The sequence below is a fragment of the Rhinatrema bivittatum genome, chromosome 6 (genome assembly GCF_901001135.1).
Source record: "Rhinatrema bivittatum chromosome 6, aRhiBiv1.1, whole genome shotgun sequence".
Lineage (NCBI taxonomy): Eukaryota > Metazoa > Chordata > Amphibia > Gymnophiona > Rhinatrematidae > Rhinatrema > Rhinatrema bivittatum.
The window spans coordinates 181,729,764-181,742,626 of record NC_042620.1 but is presented as its reverse complement, the minus strand read 5'-3'; the positions used below and the strand labels follow the sequence as shown (position 1 = coordinate 181,742,626).

The following is a 12,863-nucleotide window of genomic DNA, read 5'->3' as shown; positions in this document are numbered from 1 at the left end:
TGATCAAAACCCTGTCTCACAGGGTCGAAGCTAGAGAGCAGTAGCAATTCAGTGCTGTGGTGCTTCCTGAATGCAAATTGGTATTGGTTGAGGATATTATTAGCATCAATGAAGTTAAATAGTTGGTGAAGCATGGCTGTTTCTAACCCTTTGGCCATGAAAGATAGAGCAGAGATCGGGTGGTAATTGGAGAGGATGATAGGATTGACTGAGTGTTTTTTAATTTTGGGTCAGACTGAGGCTTGTTTTAGTAGGTCAGGGATAACGCCATGTTGTAGTGATGAGTTGATGAATTTAGTAATAAATGGAGCAATGTCCAGTTTGATCAGTTTAAGAAGAGTAATATGGCAAAGGTTAAGGGAATTTTAGACACTGGTTCTAGGTTATTGATGATCTTAATGTTTCAGATTCTGTGATATCTTCGAAACGTTCCCAGATTGGGCCATCAAAGTTCAATTCATTAGATTCTTCAGTATGGGAGTTATTAAAGGTGCTGTTTACAGTTGCTGTATATATCCTTTTTGTCTGTGCATCAGAAGCATGTTTTGAGAGACACATATGATTTCCCAAAACATACTGGCTTTCTCTAGTGATTTTAACTCCCTCCCCACGGAGCCTGCACATCTGGTGTTTATTCCTTCTGGTGTCACAATTGTTACAGTCATCTGATGTGTGTCAGTGTGAAAACCCTGAGTCCACTAAAGGCCTATGTTCTGAATACATCCTAAACCAGAATAGTAAGACTCAGGCTAATCAGTTCCATTATACCATGTTCTACATAAAAAGGCATGGAGATACAGGCTCCTACGTCCTCTGCCAGAAGGCCCTCTGAATCTGGCATGGGTAGCTCATCACAATATCTATCTCCAAGTGACTTACCTTCTGGGAATCCAGAACCCATTGGCGGAGCACATTAGCAGAGCGTTACAACTGCACAAGTGATCTCTGTCAAGGATCATGAATAATTTGTCAATCACTGGGGAATGTCAAGTTGACTTAGGGAATAGCCACTGTTATTACTGGCATTAGTAGTATGGTATCTACTTAATGTTTGGGTACTTGCCAGGTTCTTGTAACCTGGATTGGCCACTGTTGGAAACAGGATGCTGGGCTTGATGGACCCTTGGTCTGACTGAGTATGGCAACGTCTTATGTTCTTATTCACCTCAGAAAGCAACAGAAAGATTGAGAAGTTCTGCTGTGTGCTTCCAAGCAGCTACAGATCAGCTCCTAATGCTCTTGTGCTAGACTGGAGTGTTGGTCTATTCTATGCATACCCACTAATTCCTCTCTTTGCCAGGACCATCCAAAAGTTCCTTTGGGACATGGTAAGGATATTCCTTGTAGCACCAACCTGGCCAAAGGAAGTGTGGTATCCATAACTCATATGGCTGTCAATTCAGTCTCCAGCTCCAAGGGAAACATCTTTGACTCTTATCACACAGGAGGAAGGCAGGCTTTGCCATCAGAACCTGACAGCACTGGGCCTCACAGCATGGATGCTGAATATGCAATAGTCTCCTCATTCCTTCTTCCCAAAGAAGTAGAGGATGTTTTGATTTCTGCCAGGAAACCTTCAACCTGAAGGTCCTATCGCTTTGAATGGAAGAAGTCTTTCACTTTGTGTAGGCCAGCCAGCTGGATCCCTTCTCATGTTGTCCAAAGCATTTCAGTATCATTTCCTCTCATCCTCAAGACTTAGTACCTCTTCAGTCAAAGTTCATCTCAGTGCCATTGCAGTGTATAACTAGCAGGTGTAAGGGAGCTCCAATTTTTCTCTACCCCCTGGTATCAATATTCAAGAAAGAACTATGGCATTCCAAGCCTCTGGTCAATAAATGTCTAATGCCTTGGGACAACAATGTTATCCTAGCTTTTCTCAAGAAACCTCCTTTTGAACTTCTCGAGTTGGCAGACTTGAAATTTCTCACCTGCAACATGTTATGTCTCATCACCATTACTTTAGCACAAAGAGTAAGTGAACTATAGGCTCTTGTTTCATATTTACCATACCTGCAGTGTTTTCACAATAAGATGGTTTTACAAATTTATCTAATGTTCATTCTGAAAATTGTATCTGCATTTCATATTACTCAAGCCATTGTGCTACCTATATTCTTACTAAGAACTCTTGCACACAAAGGAAAATGGGCTTTTCACTCATTGCACTATAAGAAAGCCCTGGTGTACTCCCCAAAGATAATTCAATCTCATTGTCAAACGTATCAACTATTTGTATCCTTTGATTCCAATAGAATGAAAATGACAGTTGCCAAACAAACTCTGACTAATTGGCTAGTGGTTGCTATAGCGCACCTCTACATGCTGGCTGGTTTATAGATTACAGAATCTTTCAAGGCTTATCAAGTGCAAGCCATGGTGAATTCAGTGGATCCTCTGAGGGCCATTTCCATTGACGACATTTGCAAAGCTGCTATTTGATTATCAGGTCATATCTTCATGTCTTGCTACTATCTGGACAGCATGTCCCTGAGGCAACACCAACTTTCTGGGCAAGTAGTTCTGTGCAGCCTGTACTCCCAATAGTTCATTCTCCAGTTGGTGGGATTTAGTTGTCTTTAAGTAAGTTTTCTACTGTACAGATCCTTAACTTGGGACTCCCCACTTGTGACTAATTCATGCCTACTTGTCAAACGAGAAAGCTCGTTTGCTTACCTATAAACAGGGTTCTCCATTAACAGCAGGAATAATTAGTTATACTTAATACCTGTTCATCTTCCTGGAGAGTCAACTACCTCAACAAAATTTAAGCTCTGGAAGAGACTGAGGGACTCACAAAGCAGTGCGCTCATGCAGAAGCTCCCACATATGCTTAGTAAAGGTTTTCCAAGCACTGAGAGATGAGTCTGTGTTGGTGCCATTGCGTGACACACCCACATGTTATAGGTAATTTATCCTACTCTTTACGGAGAGTGCTGTTTACAAGTAAGCATTGCATACTTGCTTTATTGGTTTGCTTTCCTACTATCAGGGGTTGCTTCAGTGGCAGCTGCTACTTTGCGTTCCATGCAGAGTCTGAGCACATTACTTTTATGACACATCTGAGCCACACTTTCTATACAATACAGTGTTATAGCTGAACCACGGATTTGATTCTGCATTTTTAAATTTAATTTTTGATTTGTATTCTGTCTTTTTGTGGCTAGTCAACCACTTCGAATTGGTTTACATTATTCAGATATTGTAGGTATTTCAGTTTTATTTAGTGTGTGTGCATATAGGGGGTAATATTCCATCGCTGTCTGTATTGCAAAGCTAGCTGGATAATTTATCTGGCTAACTTTGGAGGGATATTCAGTAGTGCAGCCGCACTATTGAATATAGCTGGCTATCTTAAAGATAAGTTTATATGTTTATCTTTAGGACTAGCCTATGACACAACTAGAATAGTTAGATAAGTTATCTGGCTAATTCTGAATATCAGAGTTAGATGGATAACTTATACAACTAACCTAATTCTACCCTGGTATGTCCTTACATAATCCAGCTAAATTTTAGTAAGATAATGAGTTATCTGGCTAAAATGTAGATGGATAAGTGGAAATATTAAAAAGTTGGCATTTAGCCGGATAACTTCCAAGTTAATGCCACTGTTGGCCCCATCGTGTATACGTATATCAAAGATCTTGATTCAGTTTTAACTAAACACAAATTATTACATAAACTTTATTCCAAGTTTTTTGTTATCTTGTTTTGTCCAGATGACCTGTGGAATGAAAAAGAATTTCTTAAAAGCGCATTTCTGATCTACAAGGTGAGATTAAACCAACTGGCTTGATTAGCAGGAACAAGATAATAAGAACCCAAGAGCAAAGACTAAATTGTAACCAGCTTGATTTTGCATATTCACACAGGACATTACAAAATGTGGGGGTGCTTCCCTATAGAGAATGAACCTAAAGAGGTATACCATATTCTGAGATATGCACCAATACTTTGAGGAAAGTCCAGAAACACACACCTGTAGCTCCTGGGAAAGACCATAAAGGTTTTGCTCTGACTAGAAATTTTCTTGGCCACATGACTAAGAAATAACCACATGACCATGGAAGTTCAGGTTACATTGACCATTAACCTCAGGTTTAGATTCCCTAAGCCACGATATTTTATTGCAGGAGGGACCAAATATCGTTGGGTGGGGGGGGGGAGGGTGGGTCCTAAGACATTTTTTCCCTCTTCAACAAAATATCACAGCTGAATCGCTGCATTCTTTTGTCTCACGGAAAAAAGCTGTGAGACAAAAAAAAAGCAGCAGAGGCCTTTACAAAGTGTGATGGCAGCCCTCAACGCATGGGGCTGTCTTCTCCTTAAAAGGCCTTGCGGCCCAACATGGGACCTTTAGAAACATTTTAAGAATCACCAGGGGTCTTATTAGACTCCTCCTGCTCACCACAGGGCCGCCAATCAAGGCAGCTCCGCCCCCCCCCCCCCCAAAAAAACAAATAAAATGAAAAGTATCTGCACGATGACAGCACCCTGCTCCTTAGTGCTCGAACCCCCCAATATAGTCACCCCTACCCCCCTTTCCAATATAAAAATAGGCCACAGAGTCCCCCTTCAAACCCTCCACAACCCCCCAAAATACCAAAAATAATGGTGGTGGCCTTCCTCCCAAACCTCATTTTCTCAAAACAGGAAAGGTAGAGAACCCGGGCATCCCCTAGCCCAGTGCTTGGTCGGCACCATTTTCCAAAATGTCAAGGTGAATGGACAAAAACCACATGGCCCTTTACCTTTTAGAGGTAATGTGGTTTGGGTGTGTCACTAGGCCACCACCGTTATTTTTGGTCTTTTAAGGGGTGTAGGGGGTTTTGAGTGGGGGCCCCTACCGACCTATTTTCATATTGGAAAGGGGAGATGGGGAAAACTATTTGGGAGGGGGGCTTTCAAGCACTAAGGAGCTGGATGGCCAGGGATGGGGGTGGGCATCGTCATGTGGATGCTTTTTATTTTATTTGTTTTTATTGGCAGCCCCGGGGTGAGTGAGGGGGGTCTAATAAGACCCCTGGTGATTTTTAGAGTCTTTCTAAAGGGTGCCTGTTGGGCTGCAGGGCCCTTTAACTTTACCGCGGGAGCATTGGGAACCATATTAAGGTCTCTGTGCTCCCATGGTAGATTGATTGTCCAAATGGTATAGATAAAATAACATGGCTGGTAAAATTTGGCCACATTATTTTATTTATATAAGATAAGGTATGCATGAGTCGCTTTGTATGGATTTGCAAAATGCATACATGGATTCTGGCCCAAAATTTGCACGATATTGCTATGATAGGGCTATATCGCACGACATCCATGTTTATCACGTGATATATGCTGTTTAACGCATGTTATAACCCTTTCACAGCTTGATGAATCTACCAGTTTGCTAGGTCTTTCTCTTTTGTCTTTTATCAGTGTCTAATTCCTTCCATGTCCCTGCTAAAATGAGGTAACAGAATACCCTAGACTCAGATAGAGAACTCTAAGCTTCAGCTCAGCTCTCAGACATTGGTATGGCACAGGCAAGCTAAGGCATTCTCCAAAATCCAATACAGTTGCAAATATGGTATTCCTGAAGCTATAAACTCAAGCTCTCAATCTAGATTGAAAAGTAAGAGGCAGGATCTCTAAAATACTTCCTCTATAATGCTTTGCTCAATCCAGTCTAGGACACAAGATCTAAATTTGAGATAGCACCTGCACTGCAGTCTGTAGTACTAGTACAAATGGGCAGATACTTTAATAAGTCTCTCTGCTCATTTTCATTGGCCTAATTATTCCTTAAGCTTCTGCGGTGTGCTGCTCTGCAAGTCTTTATCCTTTACTTATTTGTGACATTGCAAGGGTGCAGATTCAGGTTACTTTCCCTCATCAGTCCAGTTGCAGGTGTATGTTTTTAGAGGTTTCTTGTGCTATGGTCTTTTAAATATTAAAGGCTGCATCATAATTGGATTATTGCATCATAGGATAATCTCTCAGATGAAACAGATGAGAAGGAATTGATTTGGCAGGCTAGTTGGAAGAAAGTGCAAAAAGAGGAGACAGACAAGGCATTGTTGCAGCAAAGTAAGTAAAAAAAAAAAAAAATGCTGTGTTTTTGTTCTTCATGGAATGTGATAAAGTGAACTATTACCTAAATCCATCCTGTTGATCATTGTCATTATTCTGAGCCTGTATAGTCCTTGCCCAATATGTGAGTCAGTGACTGATAGGAGGTTTTCTTGGACAAATATAATAGACATTTCAAGATTATACAAGATAATTGTAATGTATAGGAATGTCACTGCAAAGGTATTTCCCTCTGAGCAGACACGTCTCCTTGTAGCCCTCCAAATGGTAAGGATGGTATCAGTTCTATCACTTTAAATGTTTTTGATTGGATGAGACACAAACAGTGCAATTTTTAAAAGATTTTATCTGGTTAACTAAGGTAAAGCTAGTAGCTGAAAATTGCCTCCTCCTCTGCAGGTATAATACTTTTGCTGATTCGCTTTTATCCACACTGCAAAGGGCGGGGCCAACAAGGAACATGTGGCAATTTCATTTTGAACCCCCACATATACTTTTTGGTGCAGACTTTGCTCCTGCAAAGTCCATGGGTAGTAAAATAACTGTGGTGGTGTCGGCCCTGGTATTTTCAAAGGAAAATTCCGTGGGGAGCATCCCTGTAGGTCTGCAAGCCCCACATACATTTAAAAATCCCCCTCCTAGATTTTATGGAGTTACAATGGACATGATTAGATTCTTTGTAGTAATTACCATGCTATCATAACACAAGATGGTTGATTATACTATAACCTATTGTAATGCTGTCATATTACGGTGAATCATGCTTCTATAATAGCAGCAAGTTTGGCAAGGAGCAGTGACTACCTGCATTGCATTGTATTGCGTTATGCAATAGTTATGTTATAAAGTACAATCATTTTGCAAAATGGAGGAATTTTGTTTGAAGAGGCTGATCAAAGACCGTATTTCTAATAAGAGTAAGAAATATACATGGGATAATATTTTCCCATCTCCTGGCATGTATGTATATATTTACTCTTAATTAACTGCAATCTCAGAGAAACTGGAAGCCATTTTTTTCCTTCTCTTACATTAACGTTATATTCTGTGAGACAGATATCCCAAACATGCAGGGGGACGGACATATAATATATATAGAGTGGTTTTCTTCTCCTAGGACAATCCTTGCAGATGAAATATGACAAAGAACATCAGGAATCATGGGATAAATTTCAGAGTGAAATGTCATTCATCCAGGAGCAGCACGCTAAAGACAAAGAGGTAAAGGATTCTTGCAGGACTTTAGAGAATGAGAGCATTGTAAACACTGACTTGTACCCATAAAGAACCAGCTGAACAGTGTTGCCAACTCCTATGTAAGGAAAATCCCTAGATTCACTATGAAAAGTCTCCAGATTGGGTAAAATCTAACTAGAATTGTACTGCTTTACGGTGGCACCATTTTAGCTAGGACCCTTTGAATTCTGATTGCCCACAGACTGATGTAAATTGGGAGTGTCAGACACAGGCACACACTGTCACTCTTGCTCTCTCTGACACAGACACCTCTGCTGTTGTGCTGCTGCTCATGTGTTCCCTCAGTGAGGACTCCCGTCCACCCCTTGGCTGGCTAAAAGGGGCTGCAGCATCCACACAGAGTTCTTGCCCTCGCTGTCAGCCCTTATCCAGCCTGCAACCACCATCTTTCTCCTCTTTCTTGGGCACCCCCTCCCCTGCCTGCATACTGACTGGCTCTGTCCATGTTTCCAATGCCTATCTATGGTCTCTGAGCTTACTAAACCCCCTCATGCAGAAACCTCAATGGGAGGGAAGGCAGAGAAACTTCCCCTTCATTCTTGTGCCTAGAGTTGCCTTCCATTTTCTCACCCACACATGGGATTGCTTGATGGAAATGCAAACATTGTCAATAAGCCCTAAGGGGTGGCACTCTACAAAAACACTTCTCTGCTGTGAGTCCCTGTTCTGTCAATAGGAAAACAGGCGGAAATTTTAGAAATGTGAAAAAGGCACCAGATTTGTCGCTAACGTTTTAAAAAATAGTTAAATTAGATCCCTGTTGCATTTTCATTTCTAAAATCTCCATCCAGTTAGAAAAAATTGCCAAATCTGGCGACAAAATTTCTAAATTGGCAAGACTGTAGCTGAACAATAAACAGGCTATAAAGAGATGACAGAATCACCCTTTAGTTACCCTAACATAGTCTTGACCATTCTCCCTATTGTATGTATGCACTGTCTTTCTGACACCCCTTTGTGCTGTATTCTTGTATACCAGTGTTAGACAAAGAATGCAGAGGACTTTGACTACGTGCTGGAATGCAGCCAGCCAACACCCCAGACCCATTAGCTGATTGGTCTAATACATTCCCAAATCAGAAGCCCTGCACTTATCTAAAAACAACACTGAGTATGCTTTGATTGGTCAGTATGAAAGGTATAAAAGGTTATGCATAGTACTGAAACTTTGGGTGACTGGGTGATTATACAATTGTATAGACCTGTCGCTCACTGGAACAAGCTATCTTCCTCGTACTTTGTTCCAGTCCCTATCCCCTTTGACTCTGTCTTTCTCTCATTAAAGTTTTATATTACATATTGCTGCAGAGATTTATTTAGAATCAACACTATTTAGGAGAAAGTGGGGGTTTTTTTTACCCAGAATGTTGAATTTTTTTTTATTTTTTCATCTGCAAAGATATCTTACACTAATGAATTTCTCTGGGGGATTAGCATGCTCTCTCCTCCAAATATCCCTCTTAGGAAACTTTCAAATCTATACTTCTACTAGGTTGAAATTGTTTGCTTCTTCTGTCAACACCTCCCACTCCCCAGTTTCCTTATTCAACCCTCTCTCTGTTCCCATTCAATCCCTAGTTTTGTTTTTGTATAGCAAAGTCTATTCCTGTGAACACCTATAATATGGGTAGCCAGGACTAACTCTTCTCCCAGCACCCAACCTCTCACAAATAATGACACCAATTAAAACTCTGACAAGTAATTAGGATCAAATAGGCCGCAGCTTTATTGTATAACACAGGTCTTCGAGCTCGACCAATAACTTACATAAGCCACACTGTACACTCACCACCGGCCAGCAAGATGTACAGATATAGGCTAGCCGACTCTGTGTCATTGACATTCACAATAGTCGCACCCACAACCCCCGCCACCACCCAGCAAGGAGTCGTGCAAAGAAGCCCCTGCCACAATCCAGCAAGGAGCCTTGTGCAGAACAACTGCACCCAGTTGTCCCACTCGTAATCCAGACCTGACACCTGTCAGGTCATTGCACCATTCAATCCGACGCTGAATCTCAATCGGCTCAGGCAACCAACACCCGCACCCAGCTGTGACACCAAACCACTAAACCAACCAACAAACCAGCATATATAATAATAATATGAGGGTGGGTGGGACGGAAGTGGCTCAACCAGGCGACAGCAGGCAAGTGCTAACTGCCTATCATGCTTAGAATAATCCTCATGCTGACTCCTCCCACAGCCGCTAGCCTAACACCCCAGGGAACCAATCGGTTCCCAATTCGCAACAGGTTTGAAATTTCAAACTTACACTAAACTCTGCTAACCAACCACGGTGGCTGGCATGCCAAGCTCGCCCCACCCTCCCCAAGTGCCTGCTTGAATCGGGCCTGGCACCCACATTAATCTGGGCACCCTGGTACTAGACCAACATGCCCTTCTCTAATATGGGTAGCCAAGACTAACTCTTCTCCCAGTACCCACCTTCTCACAAATAAAGACAAGTAATAAAGATCAAATAGACCACAGCTTTATTGTATAACATAGGTGCCCGAGCTCAACCAATTACTTACATAAGCCGCACTGTTCACTCACCACCGACCAGCAAGATGCACAGATACGGGCTAGCCAACCTTGTGACATTGACATTCACAATAGTCCCACCCACAACCCCCGCCACCACCCAGCAAGGAGTCATGTAAAGAAGCCCATGCCATGATCCAGCAAGAAACCTCATGCAGGACAATTGCACCCAGTTGTCCCACCCGTAATCCAGACCTGGCACCATTCAACACCACGTTGAATCTCAACCGGCTTGGGCAACCTGCCACAGGCATAGGCTGGAACTATCCTGTGACCCCCCAAAGATGTGGCCTAGACCCTTAATGAAACAGATCTTCCAAGGCCTCCTGGAATGTATTTAAGAATAAATCTAACCCTATAAAAGACAAATATACCCGTCCTCCCAAAGCAGCCCCTGATCCAGGTCCCAGTACCACTCTTGTTCGATATGCCAACCCCCCAACAAAGCCAGCCAGGAACCAATCTGCTGATTGGCCTTAGCCCGGCAACATTGCCAAATCCTTTTATCCATTTCAGCAGGCCTTGGAATTATATCGGACCAGCAAATTACAGCAGCAGGCAAGAAAACCAATATGGACATAAAGTCCTTCCAGACCATGCTGATGAATTTGCGCCCAGACACAGAACCCCAATCATTCCCTCCCAAATGAATTATCAACACCTGCAGTTGACCAAAGCACGTTAGGCCGCACCTTAAACATGGAATTAATTCGTCCCAGCACATCCCCCTATGGCCCAAGCAATGAATGATCACGTCATGATGAGATAAGTCCAATTGAACGCTATACGGATGCTCGCAAGCATGCTTACAGGCCCACACCGCTAACCAACCAGGTTGTCTGGCACACCAAGCTCGCTCTCCACCCCCCCCCCCCCCCCCCAAGCCCAGCAACCCGCCTATCCTCCCCTTTTCCCAAGTGCCTGCTCGAATCGGGCCTGGCGCCCAAATTAATCCGGGCACCCTGGTACTAGACCAACATGCCTTTCTCCATTCAACACTTAGATTGTGTTTCCTCTCTTTGAATCCCCTACTTGTCATGTCTTTTCTCTGTCGTGTCTGTTTTGAATTCGGCATATTGTTGCTTGTTGGTACTATACAAGCTCCGAGTGTGGAAACTGGGATGATCGTCATAGTATCTAAGTGGTGCTGATGTGGGGCGCCATACCCTAAATGATGAGAATTTTACCACCATATAAATGTTATGCCACTTAAATGCAAAAAATTCACACCGCTCAGCAAGTTATATTCTGTAAAATAGCTTTTACAGTAGCATATTAGTCATAAATGCCTAATAAAATATAATCATAGGTCCTCTATGAAATTTCTGATCATTTTTTAAAATGTTTTTATCAACTTGCAAATAAAATTTGTACTTACTGTATCTCAACATGGATTACATGAGATGCGCTTATATTGCAAAGCTCGAATGTTTATTATGTTGATTTTTTTTTTATTATCTCTTTATTAATTTTTTCAAAATTATACAAAGCATCCACTTTGCTAAAGAAAATATGATATGACAGATAATAAGGTAATACTCATTTATGAAATAACAATTCAGAAAAACATAATTCTCAATCCTCTGTCTATCCGTTAGATCACAAAATAGGGGGTGGAGTATCTGCACATTAAAGGAGATAAAGGAAAAATTTCACATAGAAAGAAAAAAGACAACTCATTCTACCGGTTACATTTTCTGTAGGGATTATCGCCACTAATACTCAATTGCTTCAGGACTTCCTTTGCTTCAACAAAGCTTTTCAATTGCTCTGGTTGAAAAAATACATATGTATCACTATTGAACTTTATAATACATTTACAAGGGAAGCGTAAAAAGAAAGATGCCCCCACTTCCAGAGTCTCTTGTTTCAAAGCAAGAAATTATTTCTTTTCAGTTGAGTCGTTTTTGTTAAATCTGGAAAAATGCTCATACGGGAGCCCATAAATTCAGAATTAGCTTTCTTAAAATACGCCCGCATTACATCTCCTAAGTCTTTCTCATTGAAAAATGAGATTAGCAGAGTTATCCTTTCTGCTACTTCATAAGAGGACGATTCCAGAAAGTCTGTTAAGTTGACATTATCATTTGACACTCTTTGTTGTTTATTCCGCACCGGCAGAAAATAAACTTTGTCCAGGGGCGGGGATTTTTCAAAGGGAATTTCTAGTACTTCATTGAAGTATCTTTTAACTGTTAAACGTGGAATTTCCCCTATCACCCTGGGAAAGTTCAGTATTCTTAAATTCAAATGCCTCATGGCATTTTCGATATTTTCAATTTTTCGATTAATGGCCCCACAGTCTTGTATTAAAGTTGACTGAACTTTTTTCACTTGTTGGATATCAGTTTCAACATTAAGGAATTTTCCTGCCACTTCCTGTTTGTTTAACTCAGTATTCTTGTTTAATGACTCTATTTGTGTTGATAAATAATTAATTTTACTTGAGCAATCCACCAAAGACTTTGCTATTGCAGATGTTAATGACCACAGCGAGTCTAGTGTTACTACCTCCGGTTTTGGCGATGTTAAAAATTCACCAGCACTAACAGGGGTTCTTGTGTCAGATCTCTCACCTCCTCCTTCCAAGACCCGTCCTTCCCATCTGTTTAGTTCTCCTCCTCCGGTGCATAACTCTCCGCTTCCCACAGAGGACTGTGAGAGCTCCTCCGCCGACGCAACCCCCTCAACCCGATTCTCTCGGTACACCAACTCCGGGTTCCCAGTCGGGCGGGGCGTCGAGGCTGCCCTCACAGCCGGAGGTAGACGCTCATCCAATGGGCTTAGAGATGTTCCTTCCGAGGCTGGATCACAGTCTCCTTCCTGTGTCACAGCAGCCGGACTCACCATACCCAAAACCGCCGGTTTAACTACACACTGTTCGATTGTTTTCTGCCCCGGAGGTAGCGTAGAAGTCGAGGGGTAACTTCTTAACTTCCCTTTACGTTTCGGAGCCATTTCTGTTAGGAAATTCAATTGTCAAAGAAA

At 41.9% G+C, this 12,863-nt stretch overlaps 1 protein-coding gene across 10 annotated transcripts in view; it reads left to right on the top strand.

Moving 5' to 3' along the window:
• FLACC1 (flagellum associated containing coiled-coil domains 1) overlaps positions 1–12,863 on the top strand; it is a 238,547-nt gene that overhangs the window by 161,552 nt on the left and 64,132 nt on the right. For all 10 annotated transcript variants that reach the window (XM_029606249.1, XM_029606250.1, XM_029606255.1 and 7 more), the window contains 3 exons: positions 3,723–3,775; positions 5,970–6,069; positions 7,190–7,293. In XM_029606249.1, the coding sequence (XP_029462109.1) occupies positions 3,723–3,775; positions 5,970–6,069; positions 7,190–7,293 (257 nt within the window). The remainder of the gene's footprint in view (positions 1–3,722; positions 3,776–5,969; positions 6,070–7,189; positions 7,294–12,863) is intronic.